The sequence below is a fragment of the Natrix helvetica genome, assembly GCF_964273705.1.
Source record: "Natrix helvetica genome assembly, chromosome: 5".
Classification (NCBI taxonomy): Eukaryota; Metazoa; Chordata; class Lepidosauria; order Squamata; family Natricidae; genus Natrix; species Natrix helvetica.
In genome coordinates this window covers 73,622,095-73,642,512 of record NC_138551.1, presented here as the reverse complement: position 1 = coordinate 73,642,512, position 20,418 = coordinate 73,622,095, and the positions used below count along the sequence as shown (strand labels likewise).

Genomic DNA, 20,418 nt, shown 5'->3' with positions numbered 1-20,418 from the left:
TTTTTGACAAACCCATGTTGGCTTTTGGCTATTACTTTGTTTGCTTCTAGGTGTTCGTTAATTCGTTGCTTGATTATCTTTTCCAGAATCTTTCCTGGTATTGAGGTCTGGTAGCAATGCAAACTATATATTTATCTGACTGATTTCCCAAACTTTTTAGATTTCTTAGTCAAGAAACTAATGTATATGTATTCTTATTTTAACATTGCAACTTAACAAATCTCCTGTTAAAATTATTTAATTTTATACTTTTTATCCATTATTTTCTAACCAATGATAAAATAATCATCTTCTTCCTTTCCTTTAATTGCTAGTGTTAATCTACTCATTTCTGCATAATCTAATATTTTCTTAATCACATTTTCATCTTTAGGGATTTCTTCAGCTTTCCAACTTTGTGCAAATTCAATTCTAGCCACAGTTATTATATGAATAATCAAATATATTTCTAGCTCATAACATATACTATATCCCCAACCTTATCAGACAGGGTTAAAAATTTAAGAATGAAAACAAAATTAATTCATTTGAACAGAAAGGAAAATGTCAAGAGATTTTATTTTTAATTCTTTTGCGTATGTCAGTGGTTGACCTAATTTTTTCGGTTATCATCAGGTGCTGACGACATAGGGGAGTGTGTGATTCTATTGGCAGATAAAGATCTTCTGGACTTACCTTTGGAAGCGCTAACTATTTTCCAAGATGATGCAATAAGTTCTCTGTCCAGAGATTTCTCTCTCCAAATGGTCTACAATCGGATACGTAAAGACGAAGGTGGTACAGCTATGTTGACAAACATTTGAAAATATAATCAAAACTTCTGGTACTTTAATTACAGCAGTGCAGAAATCCTATTCAAGTCTTCCTCCACAACCAGAGGTGTTCCTTGTGTAATTAGGTGTGAGCATCCTGTCCTGACTTAGCTGCCTCAGGTTAGCCTTCGCTTCCCAGCAAGGCTGGATTGAGTAGAAAGGTCTGAAAAGAGATTCACTTTTATGTAAGTAGAGCTTGCAGCATGGGGAGACAGTCCTTTCAGATCTCTGCTCAGCATAAAGAAGAACTAAGAGACCAGAGCATATGCAGAGATCTCTTTTTAATGTCTCCTAGGCTTTTCAGATGTTTACATCCTCTGTAGAGATAGATTACCTCAATAAGGCTAGCATTTCAGATCTTGGTTTCTTCTGATGCTGATAGAGAATATAGTCAGTCTATGAGGCAGTGCTGAAATGGTATGTCTTGCTCAATTTTAAAAAACGAGATACAGGAACCGAGGTAGCAATGCAAACTGTATATTTATCTGACTGATTTCCCAAACTTTTTAGATTTCTTAGTCAAGAGATCCAATCTAAAATAAAGAAAGAGTTATATCTGGGCTTTTTTAAAAAAATCAAGAAGTATGATTGTCAAGTTAAATGGGTAAACAAGTCAATAACTTATATATTTTTATTAATAAATAAATCTTTATTAATATTACCAAATAGTGCTGTTGAAATACAAGAATAAAGAGCATGCTTGGTCTACAGAGAAAAACATTTTATTTGCATGGTGCTTTTAATGTTTATAGATATTGAGGGGAAAAAGAGTGCAAGACCAAAAAGTGAACAAAGAAGAGGTACAAAAGTAGTAAGTATATATGCTGTAGAGTTTCCCTGAAATGCTTAACTAATATCTTCATGCCATTGTCAATATTACATTTGTTTTATTAATAGTTTTATTTGTTTATTTTGAGCATACCTATTACTGTTAAAGTTACATGTTTTCTTAGCCCCTCTGTTTTGTCCCATTAGATATATCTAGCAAACGTAGCAATAAATTTTCATAAGACTATTTGTGAAAATCTCAGTAATTGATCAAAACTGCATATTGGAACTGGGTGAAAAGTGCAAGCTAATAGTAAACTATTTTGCTAAACTGGTTATTAGATTTCAACTCATCCGAAAACTTTACCTATTACATCAGTACAGTGATGAGGTTCAAATTTTTTTACTACTGGTTTCTGTGAGCATGGCATGGTGGGCGTGACATAGCTTGGTGGCCATAGTAGGGGAAGGATACTGTAAAATCGCCATTCCCACCCCACTCTAGGGGACAGTTACTGCAAAATCCCCATTTCCTCCCGATCAGCTGGGACTCAGGAGGTAGAGAATCAGAGGTTGGTTGCTCTGGTTCGCCCCGGATTGGGTGAATAGGTAGTGGCGGTGGCAGGAGGTTCTGCCCAACCACCCGAACGCTTCTGCACATGCACGTACAAGCGAACCAGTAGTAAAATAAATTGCAACCCACCGCTGCAGAGAATTGATGGGAGCGGGGCCATTCAGAGGTGGTATTTATTGGTTCTCCAAACTACTCAAAATTTCCGCTACCGGTTCTCCAGAACTGGTCAGAACCTGCTGAATACCACCTCTGCAGCAGTAGCAATCTAGGAGTTTTAATGTAATCTATACATTTCAGAAAAAATGAAAAAAAAAAAACTCTATTCTTCCCTGTACCCAAGACCTCACAACAGTGAACACTGAGAGAATAGGCAGTTACATTTTTCCCAATCAGCACATGTATGCGCAAGCACATTTTCATTCTTAGTATAGTCTTTATTTTCATTGTACAAAATAAATACAATGAAATTGGTTATTAATTGGATATTATTGATAAATTGGTTATCCTTCCAATCAGGTATAAAGCTGTGCAAGTGAAACAAGTGGTGTAGCATATGTCTCACCTGTTGCAAATACAAATAGTCCTTATAATTAGGACTGTGCTGAGATAACCAGACTGAGCCTGAGGGCAGGGTCAAACATATTAGTTTAGAGCAGGGGTGTCCAAACTTGGGAACTTTAAGACTTGTGGACTTCAAATCCCAGAATTCCCCAGCCAGCCATGCTGGCTGGGGAATTCTGGGAGTTGAAGTCCACAAGTCTTAAAGTTCCCAAGTTTGGACAACCCTGGTTTAGAGTTGCTATGCTCCCACAAGAGTCCTAAGTCCTGTAACAAACCAAAGAAGGAGATTTTCGGTTGAAATCTCATGTTCATGTACAGGAAAAAATTACATTTTAAACATTTTTTCTTTATTTAATTTCCTATTTAGAAGGTTAATTAGACATTTTCAGTTTATGTATGTTTAATAGAGAGCAGAAAAAAAGGGGAAATTGAGAACAACTTGAGATAAACATATAATTTTGCTCACTCACCTCAGTCCCTCATGGGGTTTGTCCATCTTCAGCCTTTTCTCTTCACTCCTGCCAGCGGCATAACTCTAGGTAAAAATGTGGTATCTTTGGACATAATCCAACAAGGAAAAAAACACTGGGTTCTTCATTGAATATTGAAATACCTATGGAGGAGCATAAAATTATGTTTACTTAGGTTAATAAAATAGCTCGGTCCTATTTACCATATTTTTTAGAGTATAAGACGCACCAAGATTTTGAACAGGCAAATTTAAAAAAAAGTTTTTGCACTCTGCAGACCTTCCAAAAACGGCCCATTTTTTTGCAGAAACAGGCCCATTTTTGTCCCCAAAAAAGGGCATCATAGCCTTTAGGAGGCTTATAGAGTGCTTCTGGGGGCTGGTGGGGCACAATTGAGCAAAAAATGGCCCATTTTTCACTTATTTCTGCCCTCCCCAGCCTCCAGGAACACTCTGAAAGCCTCCTAAAGGCTATGCACGGCCATTTTGGTGAAGGGGGCAGGGTTTCAGGAGGCAAAAAAGGGTGTATTCAGTGTATAAGATGCACCGCGATTTTCAGCCTCTTTTTTGAGGGGAAAAAGGTGCGTCTTATACTCCAAAAATACAGTACTTTCTTTGAATTTCAAATTAGGCATTTGTTTAGAGAAGGTTTTTTTTTCAGAGGTGGGGTTATTGCATGCCAAATTAATGTTTCTTATTATAAAACAGCCGAGTCTTAACCATATTCTGCCACCCAACTGTATTTCCATTGATGTCCACAATGTGAAATGTATCCTTTCAAAATAGCTGTTCATTAAATAGAATGTCCACAGAATAAGTTTTTCATAAGACCTTTAATAAATAAGGTTCCCACTGGAGGGAACAATGGATATGTTATCTTGAGTTTCTTGAATGAATGAATGAATGAATATCAAATTTCAGATCTAAGAAAATACACTCTTAATACTTATTAATAGCTACTGCAGAAATGCAAGGATGTTCCTCATAATATATGTACATTTGTTATTTTATACTATTTCTGTACACACAACTCATAAGGGTAGTTTGCAATATAAAACCAAAACTATAAAACATATGGCTGTGGTAAACACAACCAACTTTAAAATATAATAGCAGCAGCTCACAGTAAATTAAGATTCAGAAATCTGGCAAAAGAAGATGATTTTAAGCTTCCTTCTTGACTCTCAACAGGGATAAAATTAGAATTAAGGCAAAGATACAAAGGTGAAGTGAATGTTTGCTAGTATTCCCACCTAAGGAGGCATAAATGTGAGGAGTTATTGAGAGTGAGTTTTGAATAATAAAAAAGAAAATTGAATTGCTGTTCCGCAGATGTGAAAGGAGGCCACAATGGGAGAACAGGCTCCATAAGGTGGATCATGTGGAATGGGAATCTGCTAATCCACAAACAGGAAAGAACAAAGAGGATTTGGGGGGAGGGCACAGAGGGGGAGAAGAGGATCAGATGGTGCTGATGAATTTACATGAAATTACATTTACATGCCTTCAGATAAGTTGGGGTGCTGTTAATATTTCTTTGCAAGAGATACTTACTGTTGGCCTGTTCTCCAAACCTAGTCTATTTCCCTGTAATATTGTGGTTGTGGGTATCTTACAGGGGGGGAGTATACAAAAGCCCAGTTCACCCTGGCCCATTTCTCACCTCAGTTACAGATTCTTAATTGTTTGTCTCAGATATTGTGGATCCATATAATGATGGAAGAGAAGACGGTAAGGCTGGTCAAATTATTTGTTAACCATGAGAAATAGCAACAGCACTTAGACTTATATATCACTTCATAGTGCTTTACAGCCTTCTCTAAGTGGTTTACAGGAGTCAGCATATTGCCCCCGAGAATCTGGGTTCTCATTTTACCCACCTCGGAAGGATGGAAGGCTGAATCAACCTTGAGCCGGTGAGAATTGAACTGCCGAACTGCTGGCAACAGGCAGTCAGCAGAAGTAGCCTGCAGTACTGCATTCTAACCACTGCCCCACCATGGCTCATTCAGCCTGTGTTATGCTTTAGGCTTTCTTTTTCCAACATCATAAAAATCACTTTTATAGGCAACAAAACTAAGACTGATGTTAAAATTTAATAGTCGTTCTTATGTGCCACCTCAGTACAATAAGAATAAGTAGTGTGTTACAAGCTTATATTAAGTTGTCTGCTTCCTGTAAGTGACTAGCAATTCTCCGTGTCAAGTTCCCTCTGTAATGGAATGTGTGCATGACCTTGGGGGATGAGGGAAAAGATACTGCTTAGGGGGGAAAATGAAACAAAAGTGTAGGGGTGGGGATCTCAAGAGTCTAATGGGTCAGAGAAAGAAACTTAAGGACATGCCCTGATTGGTCAGATAGTTAAAAGTGGTGGTGGGAAATTTGTACCTTCAGACTTGCAAGATTTTGTTAATGAAACCTTACAATCAGTGGTGGGTTCCTACTGGTTCGGTCTGGTTCAGTCAAACAGGTAGTGGTTTGGCGGCCTGGATCGCTGGAACTAGCAACAACCCAGGCCACATTCCCAAACCAGTTCCCCGCTCGCTCGCCCTGTCCACCCACCCCATCCAGTCACTTCTCACCTCCCAGGCGGCTTGCCTGCCTAAGCTGCCACGTGGTGCCTGTCCTGCGCCCCAACTGAGCTGCCTCCTCCTGCCTACAGGTAACCTGCTAGGCCCAAAATAGGGGGGGCAGCGCTCCCTGCACCCATTTTGGCTCCCAGGGGGCTTCAGGGAGGCCTGCTAAGCCCAAAATAAGGTGGGGGGCTCAGCACCTGTTTTGGCTTTAGGGGGCTTCAGGGAGGCCTGCTAGACCCACCACTGCTTACAATAAAGTAGATTTGGTCATATTTCCTGACTGGTTTCCCTTATTGCAATGTGGACAAAGTGACATTTACAACTTCTGTGTATTACTATCCAGTATGAAATCAAGCATTACAAATCTTTGTGCAGGCCACTTAAAGGAGAAATAGCAGAGATCTAATTTTTGTGTGTTTATTTACAATAAGCACTGCTTTTATTATATTTTTAATTAACAACTATTTAGATTTAGAAAATCTAACTAATGCTAATATCTTTTTTTTAATTATATAGCATTGGAAAATCCTGCAAACCATTTTAGAGCAATCCTAGAAAAATTTGAGCCATTTACCATTCGTTGGGAAGGCATAATGGGTGATATACACTTTGCATGGTATGTATGTTCATTAGGAATAGGTGAATTCATTTCTGTTTATTCCCTTTTTTCATTTTTGTGAATCTGTTTAGTTTCATTTGCTGAAAACCTGAGGGTTTAAAAAAAAAAGATTTACATTAAAATATATGTATTTTAGGGGGAAATGTTTGCAGTCATGCATTTTTGTGTGCAGTTTACCCTAATAGACATATTTAGGATGAATTTTCCATGATAATATGCCTCATATTATTTTCATGAAGACAGACTGCTCTTGCTGTCTGTAGTTCTATTTCTCACTCTTTTATGGAACCACAGTTAATAAATACAGAGCAATACATAAGTAAATTCCGCAAATAGTATACAGTCCAGGCTTTTGCCCATGTGTGAAGTGCCTTTTTCCTAGCTTCATTATTTGCAATTCCACCACCAGGAGTTGTTACGCTAGAACTCAATTCCAATATTTCCATTTTCAAACAATCCTTTTCCTTTTATCCATTTTTAATTAGCAAACCGCATTGCAATATTTGAAAAAGGGTAAATTCTGTATGATACCAAAGTTTTCATTTGTCCGTTGATTTTAGAATTAAAGAAGTTTGCATTCATGTGTAAACCCCTAAAAGATTTCTCAAAAAACAATTAGTCTTAAAAGACTAGACTACATTTTTAGTGGAAAGAATCACAATATTTGTAATCAATTTTAGTTTAAAAATTTTCAAAATTCATGTTGAAATGAATAGGATTCAGGATACTTTAGGATACTTTGTCCAGAGTGTTCCAGCCATTTGTGACAAAAGCACCGAAGTGGACCTTAAGAAAACTTATTGAAATAATATGCTGTAGAAATCCATTCCAAATAATTTCTACAGCATATCCGTCTCTAATGCTGATATTCTATGACATTTCTAAAGATTAAATTATGAATTGCTTTCCATCCCATATTAACTGTAGAAGTATTCTAGACTGGCTGGAGTAAACAATACAATACATTACAATAGCAGAGTTGGAAGGGACCTTGGAGGTCTTCTAGTCCAATCCCCTGCCTAGGCAGGAAACCCTATACCATTTCAGACAAATGGCTATCCAACATCTTCTTAAAGACTTCCAGTGTTGGGGCATTCACAACCTCTGGAGGCAAGCTGTTCCACTGATTAATTGTTCTAACTATCAGGAACAATTTGGCATAGCCAGGTGAGTATGACTTCTATGCACGAAACCTCCTGGGTGGCCTTGGCCCAGTCACTCTTTCTTGATGCTAGGAAGAACACAATGACAGACCATTTTGAAATCTTGGCAAGAAAGGTGCAAGGGAGGGACTGAGGGAGGAAGGAGAGAGAGAGAAAGAAAGAGAGAGAGAGAGAGAGATTCCCCGTAATGAAGGTTGCATTTGTTATAGTACCAGCACACTTTGTTATGGTTTTCCCTCTAAATAGATAATAATGTTAATTTTTTTTCCTCCTGCAGTTACACAGAGTGGGAATACATATTGAATAACTGCAGTATGCTTTTTTTCTCTGCAATGGCAAGATTCCTCTCCCACGTAGCACTTGACAAGATAGTTGCTATGAATATCCCAGGTGATTCACTTAAACCCGAAAAGCTCTTTCCTTTCTCTTTGCATAATGTATTTCTTTTTTATTGATTCGGGTGTATTATTGTCGATGTTCCTATTCCATACAGATAGTCCTCAACTTATGATTAGCTATTTAACAAGAGTCCAAAAGTACAGCGGGCTACGAAAGGGTATAAAGCTCTTCCAGCCATCTTAAAACATTGTGGTCACATGATCACAGCCTGGATACTTGGCAATGTATTTACACTTATGGCCAATTGCCAAGCACCCTGCAATCATGTGATCTTCATTTGCAATCTTCTCTGCCAGCTTCTCTAGAAAATCAATAGGGAAGCTGTTGGGGAAGATTAAAAGCTGATGCCTCCTGTCACAGACTTGAAATTCACCCCCCAAAAGACAGTAAGGAATTCCTCCGAAGAACTACAAGAACAGAGATTCAATTCTGAAGAGCCATGTTTCTGCAGCATCTCAAAAGAGTTCTCCTTCCCCTGCACGAAGGGAAGGAGAACTCCTCCAAAGGGCTATAGGACCAAGATCATATCCCAAAGATCTGAGCCCTGCTTTTGCAGCACCTTGAAGGCATTCCCCTTGTACACACAGGAGAGGGGGACTCCTTCAAAGAGCATCAGAAACAGAAGTCAGATCCCAAAGATCTGGCCCTGTTTCTGCAACCCCTCAAAGGAATTTCTCTCCATGCATGGAGGAGAGTGGGACACTTCTGAAGGGCTGTAAAAACATAGATCAGATCAGCGAGATTCCAGTCCTAATTATAGTCATAAGTCAAGGACTATCTGTATTGACTATGTTGTGGTTTTGCTGGGGCAACTTAGCCTTAGCTCCGCCCATTTCTGCCTCTTCTCTCTTTCTCTGTCACTTTAGCTGACTTCCCTCTTGATTTCTCCAAAATAAAAAAGGACCCTCTATTTGCTAATCTCTGGATTTGCAGAAATAGAGAACAAGTAAGAAGAAAAGGAGATAAAGCAGAGGTGGTATTCAGCAGGTTCTGACCAGTTCTGGAGAACTGGTAGCCTGAAATTTTGAGTAGTTCGGAGAACCGGTAAATACCACCTCTGACTGGCCCCGCCCCCATCTATTCTCTGCCTCCAGAGTCCCAGCTGATCAGGAGGAAACGGGGATTTTGCAGTAACCTTCCCCTGGAGTGGAGAGGGAATGGAGATTTTACAGTATCCTTCCCCTGCCATGCCCACCAAGCCATGCCCACAGAACTGGTAGTAAAAAAATTTGAATCTCACCACTGAAATAAAGGCAGAAGTTTTTACATGGGTTGGAGGTAGAGGTGGATTGCTCCCGGTTCAGACCGATTCGGGCGAACAGGTAGTGGTAATTGGGCATGGGTCGCTGAACCGGTAGTGACAGCTGGTTGGCCACACCCCTGAACTGGCCCGCTCCAGTCCCTGGTGGGCTGCAGAGTGCAGAGCCAGAAAAAGCCATAAATTTCCTACAAGGAATTAAAGCATTCAACTTTGCAGCCCGGAGGCCACACCGGTGTTTAAATCTGGTGGGCAAATGGGGTAGGGAGAGAACAATGGGAAGGAAAGGATGGGACGTAGGAAAATTGCAGGCGATTTCCCATGGCCCCCACCTGCATTTTTTCCTATCTCCCACCTTTTCCTTTCCATTCTCTGGATTTATAAACACAGGCATGGCCTCTGGGCTGCAAAGTTGAATGCTTTGATTCCTTCTAGGAAACCTATGGCTTTTCCACACCCTAAATCCTCTGGCGGTCAATTTTGGGGAGTTTTTTCCCCTCTCTTCCCCCCCCCCCCTTCCCTCCATCGGAGAACCCCCAAAAATTGCCCCCGTTTTGGTGGGCGTGGCTTGGTGGTGGGGTCATTTGACTGAGTGTGCATGAGTTACATCCAGTTGGCCATGCCCACTCAGTCACATGCCCCCACCTAGCCACGCCCACAGAACCAGTAATAAAATTTTTTGAAACCCACCACTGGTTGGAGGGAAACTTTGAGATGAGAGAGTGAAGGACTGAAGCTAGTAGAATAGACATTCTGCTTCCTTTCGTGATTCCTTGAAGCTCTGACTGAGTCTTACTGTTGTGAAATGTTGCTCTGAAATTATATTGCTTCCCATAGGCTCCTTGATTTTGACAGTTGTTTCAGTTCTTTTTTCTCTATTTCCCTGTTTCTTTCTTCCAAGTCTCTTCATAGTTTTCTATTTGCCCAAGCTTACCTCTGTTACTATCTGTCAGAAGATGTCCTCCCTTCTTTTGATGTCCCAAGTATTACCTACCACAAGATTCTGGAGATTCCTTGATCTTTTAAGAATGGCTCAGGAAGAGTCTGCGCTCATGTCGTGAGATGCTCCTGAACTGATCTCAGCTTTGCTGTTTCTTTCTTCCTCAGAATGCCAATTGATTGTACTTTCAGGACGTGTGCATTCCAAACCTAGTCTTATACGATTAAGAAACCAAGATGAAGGGAAAAGGTAAAATCAATGTTACAACATATAACTTGCAAGATAAAGGAATGCAATATAAAGTTCCATCAAGCCTTCCATTTTATGTTAGGTGTGATTTAATATACATCAACATACTTTTACTATTTTCAAGTATGTCTGTTAGCAACAGCAATAGACTTACAAGTGAAACTCGAAAAATTAGAATATCGTGCAAAAGTTCATTTATTTCAGTAATGTAACTTAAAAGGTGAAACTAATATATGAGATAAGACATTACATGCAAAGCAAGATAGTTCAAGCTGTGATTTGTCATAATTGTGATGATTGTCTTACAGCTCATGAAAACCCCAAATCCACAATCTCAGAAAATTAGAATATTACATGCAATCAATAAAACAAGGATTGTAGATAGAACAATATTGGACCTCTGAAAAGTATAAGCATGCATATGTACTCAGTACTTGGTTTGGGCCCCTTTTTCAGCAATTACTGCCTCAATGCGGCGTGGCATGGAAGCTATCAGCCTGTGGCACTGCTGAGGTGTTATGGAAGACCAGGATGCTTCAATAGCGGCCTTCAGCTCTTCTGCATTGTTCGGTCTCATGTCTCTCATCTTTCTCTTGGCAATGCCCCATAGATTCTCTACAGGGTTCAGGTCAGGCGAGTTTGCTGGCCAATCAAGCACAGTAATCCCATGGTCATTGAACCAGGTTTTGGTGCTTTTGGCAGTGTGGGCAGGTGCCAAGTCCTGCTGGAAAATGAAGTCAGCATCCCCATAAAGCTCGTCTGCGGAAGGAAGCATGAAGTGCTCCAAAATCTCCTAGTAGACAGCTGCATTGACCCTGGACTTAATGAAGCACAGTGGACCAACACCAGCAGATGACATGGCTCCCCAAATCAACACAGACTGTGGAAACTTCACACTGGACTTCAAACATCTTGCAGTGCGTGCCTCTCCATTCTTCCTCCATACTCAGGGTCCTTGGTTTCCAAATGAGATGCAAAAGTTGCTCTCATCAGAAAAGAGGACTTTGGACCACTGAGCAACAGACCAGGTCTGTTTTTCTTTAGCCCAGGTAAGACGCTTCTGACGTTGTTTGTTGTTCAGGAGTGGCTTGACAAGGGGAATACTACATTTGAAGCCCATGTCCAGGATCCAGCTGTGTGTGGTAGCTCTTGATACACTGACTCCAGCCTCATCCACTCCTTGTGAAAGTCCCCAACACTTTTGAATGGCCTTTTCCTGACAATCGTCTCCAGGCTGCGGTCATCCCTGCTGCTTGTGCACCTTTTTCTTCCACACTCTTCCCTTCCACATAACTTTCTATTAATGTGCTTTGATACAGCACTTTGGGAACATCCAACTTCTTTTGCAATTACCTTTTGAGGCTTTCCCTCCTTATGGAGGTTGTCAATGATGGTTTTCTGCACAACTGTCAGGTCAGCAGTCTTTCCCATGATTGTGATTCCTACTGAACCAGGCTGAGAGACCATTTAAAGGCTCAAGAACCCTTTGCAGGTGTTATGGCTTAATTCGCTGATTAGAGTGGGACACTTTGAGCCTAGAATATTGCACCTTTTTACAATATTCTAATTTTCTGAGATTGTGGATTTGGGGTTTTCATGATCATCACAATTAGGACAAATCACGGCTTGAACTATCTTGCTTTGCATGTAATGAGTCTATCTCATATATTAGCTTCCCCTTTTAAGTTGCATTACTGAAATAAATGAACTTTTGCACGATATTCTAATTTTTCAAGTTTCACCTGTATATACTGCTTTCCAGTGTTTCCAGCCCTCTCTAAGAGGTTTACAGAATCAGCATATTGCCCCCAACAATCTGGGTCCTCATTTTGCCCACCTGGGAAGGATGGAAGGCTGAGTCCAACCTTGAGCCTAGTGAGATTCAACTGTCAAATTTCAGGCAGCCGGCAGTCAGCAGAAGTAGCCTGCAGTACCGCACTTTAACCACTGCGCTACCGCAGCTCATGTTAGGTTTGCTTCTATTGACAGTTAAATTTCTCACTCCTTTTTTTCAAACTTAAAATCTCAGGGTTGATATACTAGATTAAAATTAGCTACTACTTGCAGTAGAACTGTCCATCATATCCCCATGTGCATCTTCAAATTTACCCCAGAAGATCTGTTATCATCCAGAGCACAGGTGGGTTGCTGCTGGTTTTATTACCAGTTCGCAACCCGTGCGCTCGCTCGCTTTTCTCACGCACGTGCGCTGTTCAATGTGCATTGTTCTTTGTGCATGCGCAGAACAATTTACAGTGAACTGCACATGTGCAGTCACTAAATCCAAAAGGGCAGTGGCCCAGCGATGGCAAGGGAACCAGTTCGGGGGGTGTGGTGGCAGGCCTGGGTCATTGCCGGTTCTGCAACCCAAGCCTGAATTCCACTACCGGTTTGGCCGAACTGGGCCAAACTGGGAGCAATCCACCTCTGATTCAGGGTAGAATTGAAGCATTATGGAAACATGTAGCTGAGTACATTGTGTCATGGATACCAAATTGCTATTTGTTTATACTTACTAAAATATTATTTTCATCTGTGACTTAAATACATCTAGATAATTTATCAACAATTTTGCACGTTGACATTATATTACACCTTGGGAATAAATAAAATGCTCGTCAGGGTTCCAAGTAACCCCCCCCCCAACAAAAGAAGACCCTTAAGCAAGAAGTTCCTCAATGTTCCATTTTATTAGAGATGTTATATTGACACATCTGGGAAAACCCGAATCTGAAAGCTTCCAGGTTTTCCCCAGCCAAATGAAAGTCCAAGCCCCTGCCCAGCACCCACATGTCCATCACATGGTCCAATCAATGCACCGTCCCAATTGGAGATGCCTCCCAATCACACCACTCCAGGTGCAGGCTGAATGTCCTTGAAAGAAAGGAATGCTATTATGGGAAAATATCCCTGCAACTCCATGCAATCCTCGCTCCCAGTTTCCCACAGCATTAAGTGTGGCAGCCCTGAAGATCCAAAGAAAAAGATGACCTTCGAACTGACAATGCTTTGACCTCGGAATTTCAGTTTTGAGTATTGCAAACCCAGACATAATATATATGTTCTGATTGTTTTGAGGAATGGAACAAAACATAAGTTAATCCACTGTTTTGATTAAAACAACAGAGCTTCAAACTCATCATGCTGGTTTTCAGTGTTACATTCTCAAAACAGAAAGTGTGTTCCAAGAACGTTGTTTTAAATTTTCAAAAAAGCCACTTGAATTGTCCAGATTTTGTTCTGATACAGCACTTATCATCTCAGAATGTCTTATTAGAACATTCCAAGTGATGCACTTTTATTCTGAACAAAACTATATGTTTCATGCTTGTCCTTAACACTTACATAGCATGTTATAGCTTTTCATAGCTTGCACATCCCATATTTAATCCCCAGTATATTGATGAGGAACAAGTAAGAAAATTACAATAACATCGTGGCAGTCTGGCTGTAATGATGACGTTTGAATGCCCTTGTATTTGCCTTTTGTATTCATGTTATTCAAGAATGCTTGTCATTTTATGTTTTAAGTTTCTTAATAACTTTTTTTTAGCTCTTTCCGCTTGTCTCTGGAGAAGACAACTGAAACTGCAATCATTCTAAGCCTTATTGGAGTGCGTTCTATCATAATCAACCAATGGTTTACTACGCTGCAAGAAAATACAATGCGATTAGAAAGTTTATGTGAAAGTATGTAAAAGCAATCTCAATGAAAAACAAGATTCTATTACATGTGATTTTGTTTTGAGTAATAGCTCTGATTTTAGAAAGTGAATCATCTGGATTTCTAAAGGATTTCTGGAACAGGTGATCTTTTTCTCAGAAAAAAACTCTACGTGTTTGCCTGAATGCTACCAAGAATTCTGGAAACCCTGATATACTCTAAATCCATGCAGGGCACTTGCTAAGCAAGTAAAACTGTAATTTACGACTAAAATACCATAACCGATCTTTTCTGTAACTGTCAATTGTATGTAATCTGTAACATATCCAAAAATGTTTGAACCATGAAAAACAAAATCCAGTGGGAATTTAGGAAAAAGAAAAGGGTTTTATGACACTTCCACACATTTGCTTAACGTTCAGTTTTACTATCAAATTATGCTTTGTATAATAAAGGTGGTGAATCCAGGCAAACAGCATGTATAGACTTGAATTAACTATAGTGTTCCTGTCCTAATAGCTACCATATTTTTCGGAGTATAAGATGCACCGGAGTATAAGACGCACCAAGGTTTTGAAGAGACAATTTTTTTAAAAAAGTTTTTGCACTCTGCAAACCTCCCAAAAACAGTTTTTCACGAAAACAGTCCTATTCCCCCCCCCCAAAAGGGCATGAATAGCCCTTAGGAGGCTTGTAGAGTGTTCCTAGGGGGGGTAGAGGGGGCAAAGACAAGCAAAAAACGGCCCGTTTTCTGTCAAAAAAAGAGCATTAGGAAGCTTATAGAGTGCTCCTGGGGGCTGGGGGAGGAATATTGAGCAAAAAACGGTCCATTTTTTGCTCATTTCTGCCCTCCCGAGCCCCCAGGAGCTCTCTGAAAGCCTCCTTCGGGCTATGCAAGGGGCGAGGTACAGGAGGCCAATAAATGCTGTATGACACACCCAGATTTTCAGCCTTCATTTAAAATGATTTTCTTTTTTGAGGGAAAAAGGTGCGTCTTATACTCCGAAAAATAACCACAGCCCTTTGTTCGTGCAGTAAATAATTTTGTTAAAAAATTGTTTAATTAAAATTCACCTCTAAATTTACATAGCTTATGAAAAGATATTAAAATACTTTTACTGAAGACAATTGCATTATTTATATGCTGCTTTCTACTTTGGTGGATTCCAAGAACAACTTTTGTGAAGCTTTGACCTTTGGAATAAGTTGGGAATTTAATATCTTGTTTCCCACTTATCTTCCTAGAAGAATAAATGACTGGCTCCTTGTTCTAGTGTACTTAAAAGCCTGAATGGGCTGGCAATGCAGGAACAAATCCATTGTCAGCAGATCTTGCAAAGGACAAGTGCAATGGCCATTACTCTTGCATCTGCCATTGTCAAATGCTAGTTTTCCAAGGAAAGAGATGCTGAGACAAGCACTTCCTATTGCTACCAGCAATTGTAGAACATTCTGATAACAAACCTTTAAGGGCAGATCCCTAACATAGCTACAATATGTAGGGAGGCTCCCCTGTTAACAACTCAAGCCAGAATATTACTTTGTTTTCCCTGAATGTAGGGTGAAAACTGAAGTATGCTTATTAGGAAATTAGCATTGCTACATACAATGAAATCCAGAAATCAATGCATTTTCACTAGTCCAGCCTGAATGTAGATTTGGCCTGTTAACACAGATAAAGTATTAAGTTTGAAAAAAATCACTGTCTATTCTTTTGCATGTGGGTCCATGCCAGCCAAAGTGTAGCCATTTTGAATCTAAGATCCACTACCTTAGAGAACAGATAATGAATAGAAGCACAAATTAAGGGCTTGATTCACTTCTAATAAGTGACAAGCGGTTCTTATAACTCCAACAATTCTTTGATTATGTCCAAACCCTGAACAGCCATTTCTCCAAACAAGTTTGTACTTTCAAAAATGCTTGGATCAAATATTTATTTTGCATTTAAAATGAAAGGCAGAGAATAGTCACAATCCAGATCAGAGCCCTAAGCTAGCTTTGAAGAAAAGTGCAAACCATTGCCTGCAACTGCTGTTTGTCCTAGTTAAGTTGCAATACAGGTAGTCCACATTTAGTGACTGCCTTATACAGGCAATTATCTGTAACTACAACATGATGAAAAAGTAACCCTGCAACCATTCCTTATATTTACAACCTTTGCAAGTCTGTTAAGCAAAGCAAAGCTGTGAAATAAGATCATAAGCCCAGTTGTGGTTTCAGTTAGCAATCACTTCACTTAATGACTGAATTGTTGTCTCAATTGTGGTCACTAAATGAGAACTACCGATAAATTGATGCTAGAAATTATTTGTTTACGTGGGTGGGAGGTGGGGTGTTTTATATATAGTCAATGTCTAAAGCCAATGTGTAACATATATAATACTATATGTTGAATCTGCATATGTTTTATTGTGTACATATGTAAGCCTGCTCTTGTTTTACAGATTTCATAAAAGTAGGCAAAACAACTGGACAGGCTGTTCGTATTCTTCAGAAGAAAAGAACGGTCTGGGATAAGACACCACAAAGTAAATTGCTTATTTTTATATATATATTTTATTTTTATAATATAAAAGTTTATTTCTGAATTGTACTGTGTGTCCTATGAAAGAAAATATACAGTTTCATCCATGTAGAAAGTAGCAACATGGAGATAGGGACTGTGGGAGCTAATTGCAAAATAATTTGAACAAAAAATACAGCATCTGTCTTTACATGAAAGTGAAAAAAAATCAGTCCAACCTACCAAAAAACAAATACTGTAAAATAAAGGTTAGGAATGTAAGCAAGAAAATGATTAGAGCACACCTATCCACTCTAGACGAGTTCAAATCACCAGGATCAGATGGATTACACCCCCTACCAGAGCTGATGGGACTGGGAAAGAGCTGGTGTGGTTCCCATCTTCAAGAAAATGGAGGTGGGGGGATAGATCCAGGAAACTACAGACCTATCATCCTGACACCAAACCTGGAAAGATTCTGGAAAACATAAGTAAGCAACAAATCTGTGAACACCTAAAGCAAGATTTGGATTTGTCAAAAACAGATCATGCCAGACAAATCTTATCAACATTCTTTGACAAAGTGACAAAATTAGTGGACCAGCGAAATGCTATGGATATAATTTACTTGGACTTCAGTAAAGCATTTGATAAAGTTCACCACAACCTACTACTTGATAAGAAAGCCATGGTGGCTCAGTGGTTAGAAGACAGTATTACTGGCTAACTCTGCCAGCTGCCAGCGGTTTAATCTTAACTGGCTCAAGGTTGATTTAGCCTTCCATCCTTCCGAGGTTGATAAAATGAGGACCCAGATTATTGGGGGCAATATACTGACTATGTAAATGGCTTAGAGAGGTTTGTAAAGCACTATGAAGAAGTTTATAAGTATATAAGTCTAAGTGCTATTGCTATTAGTAATGTGGGTTAGACAGCATCACCACCAGATGGATTTGTAACTTACAATACCAACTTCATACTTGAAATGCATTACTCAGTCACATAAATGTTACCTGGTTTCTGTTTCACTAGAGATAAGAGATTTCTGTACATTCTGAATAGGTCTTGTTAGTCAGGACAATTTCTGGCAATCATCTAGAAGGCAGAATTTCCTGACAGGTAGCCTTACCATTAGCTGGCCTTTGATATTTTCTAGCTTTTAGTATTGAATTTAGAGACTACTTTAACCTTTGCAGTAACACAGTTTAAGGTCACAGGTTATTCTATGAGCTGATTTTGTAGCTTAAGACATGCAATTCTTTTGTGATTTCAGTAATCTTTAAAACACCAGCCAAATGCCAAAACGCAAAGCTAGCCCTGAATCAAGAAACAATGGCCTGTCAGAAGAGGCTCAGTGCCTTTATACACATGACACTGAAACATACAAAAATAGTGTAACACAGGTGCTCACAACTGTCTGCTGATAAACTTGTGAGGGAGCCCTTGTTGGCCGCCAATCCCTACTCACACAGGGATTGGTGGCCAACAAGTGTGCTTTTCCAAGAAAACAGGCACTGCCTTACTTTCTAACAAAATGATAGTTCTATGGTTACTAATAATAGTTCTTTAAATGACACCTTTTTCTAGATAGATGAAGCTTATTAATCAGGTATTGCCTGAACAGGAAGTGGGATAGGGGCTTTATGGATAATACAGTGCTTGAATGAGTCTGAATGTTTGTTTGTTTGTTTAATATCTATCCTGCCTTTCCTTCAGGAGCTGAGGGAAACTTACATAGCACAACGTCATCTTATAGGCATGCATGGAAATACATTGCACTCACAACAACCCATAAAGTACATTATATTGAGATAACCACTGGCCCAAACATCCTTCTGCAGCTGAAGGAAGACTCATAGGTACCAGTCCAACATCTTAACCACTGTACCATACTGGCTGGCTGTTGAAGCAAGCAAAAGTAAATATCCTGAACTCAATTTCACTAAATGCAAATAGAAAAATCAATATAATTTTTCAAAAGACTTGCCTGGGCTCTTGAAATCTTGCAGTCTTAGGATGTAACTCGAATTTTGCTCTATTTTGGCAGGATCACCTGGTTCCCTTGGAGCTGAGAAAGAAGATCACAGCAAAAGTCCCAGTCAGTCAAGCCAGACTCCAATTCATGCTTCAGTTATTGATGCTATTTTGTATGGGTTGCCCAACACCATGTTTACGTGATTAGCAATATGTTTCTTTAAGTGCCCTTGGCGTGTGAAGGGAACAGGTTTTCATGGCATTTGATGCTGTTTTTAAGAAGCCAATACTCAATGGTTCTTTTAAAGTTTAACATTGACAATTATCTTAAAACTCTTTTGTTTCTTAATGTGATGGTTTTGCTATTCTAATTTCCATCAGATTTTTTGGATTAACCGTTTTAAAATTGGGTTGCGGTATATGGAAGCCTGGGTTTTTTTTTACATTGGGTGTCTGAGACAAGGTTGTTATAAGTAATAAAGTTAATTGCTTGGATGGCATATAAGTGATAAAATAATGATACTTAGCAATTCATAGAAACACATTTAGTATATTTTTAAAAAAATACAAGACAGCTGTTTCAAACCTAAGCCTACTAATTAAACAAGATCATTTAATATGCATGATGAAATAATACCTATTACACTCTTAAAATTCCATCTACTTTCTAATTGATCAGACCAAACTTTCATTTGTTTAACAATCCATCCATGATCACTTCATATAAGTCAGCTGTAACCATAATCACTACTACCTTTTCCTTTTCTTTGGGATTTGAAAAAAAGAAAATTTGCCAAAAAAAAAAAGTAAGGAAAGGGAAGGAAAGGAAGGAAGAAAGAATGAAAGAAAGAAAAAAGAAAGAAAGAAAGAAAACTGAATCTACCAGTGATACTGTTCAACTGTCACCACATTTCCGCTTTTATTTCTAATAGGATAAATTGCTACTGTAATTCAAAAATATGAGTTGTATATTCTAGTTCTGGTTTTACTATATTTTGTTACAGTATGTTTGTATGGTGTTATTGTTCTGTACTTCGTATTTTGATATGGCCTGATGGCTAATCAATAAAGTATTATTATTATGGATTTGCCATTTTTATCCACCTGTCAAGTCCCAAAGGTAATTTTTCAAGAGGCCATTGGACTTTCTGGTATTTCTTTGAAGACATTTTTCTTCCCATTCAAGAAGCTTCTTTAACTCTGAGCTTTTTGGATGAAAAGCGAAATGTCTTCAAAGAAAAAACAGAAAGTCCAATTGCCTCTTAAAAAAGCACCTTTGGGACAAACATGACCTGGATGACTGAGAATCTAGTCTTAGAAAGCAATACATGATTACACCTTTTTAAAGGCATGTATGATTGTGTATGAATATGATCCCAGTTTGCCAATGGAGTTATTGGCCTGGCAATGATTTCTACAATCACATAACATCCCAGCCACCTCCAGTGAGCTAAATCAAATACCTAGGCATGTTATGCCCATACATTATATAACTATATTGCATGCTATCATCTTCTTACTTCTGGTTAATAGAAAAAGTAATATCAAATAAAATGCCCAAAACCAATCATGCCCTCTTTCTCTCAAACTTTTAGAATATTTCTTTCTCAGCAAGTTACACATGTCTGTTTGCTACGATAAATTGTTTGTGTTCCTTTTAAGACGTGAATGTGTCTCTGGAAAATGCTACCAGAGGCTCCCCTGCTAGGCTAAAGTTAATTAGAAAGCGATTGAAGTATAAGAGCTCTGTTTCACAGAAGTATAAATATCACGACATCTGTAATATTTTGATGTTTTGAGGGTCTATCTGTGGATAGAAATAAATGGAATTTCCCCTTTCTGCCTGCCCAGCCCGACTGATCAGATAACTATGTCAACCATGTTTC

The 20,418-nt window shown here is 39.1% G+C and overlaps 1 protein-coding gene across 2 annotated transcripts in view; it reads left to right on the top strand.

Moving 5' to 3' along the window:
• The window catches only part of CFAP46 (cilia and flagella associated protein 46), a 101,172-nt gene extending 81,824 nt beyond the window's left edge, over window positions 1–19,348 (top strand). For both annotated transcript variants that reach the window (XM_081953993.1, XM_081953992.1), the window contains exons 52-61: window positions 616–774; window positions 1,565–1,623; window positions 3,893–3,953; window positions 4,880–4,915; window positions 6,277–6,376; window positions 7,820–7,932; window positions 10,307–10,388; window positions 13,942–14,078; window positions 16,500–16,583; window positions 18,606–19,348. In XM_081953993.1, coding sequence (XP_081810119.1) covers window positions 616–774; window positions 1,565–1,623; window positions 3,893–3,953; window positions 4,880–4,915; window positions 6,277–6,376; window positions 7,820–7,932; window positions 10,307–10,388; window positions 13,942–14,078; window positions 16,500–16,583; window positions 18,606–18,736 — 962 coding nt within the window. In that variant the 3' untranslated portion in view covers window positions 18,737–19,348. The remainder of the gene's footprint in view (window positions 1–615; window positions 775–1,564; window positions 1,624–3,892; window positions 3,954–4,879; window positions 4,916–6,276; window positions 6,377–7,819; window positions 7,933–10,306; window positions 10,389–13,941; window positions 14,079–16,499; window positions 16,584–18,605) is intronic.
• Window positions 19,349–20,418: the final 1,070 nt, after the last annotated feature.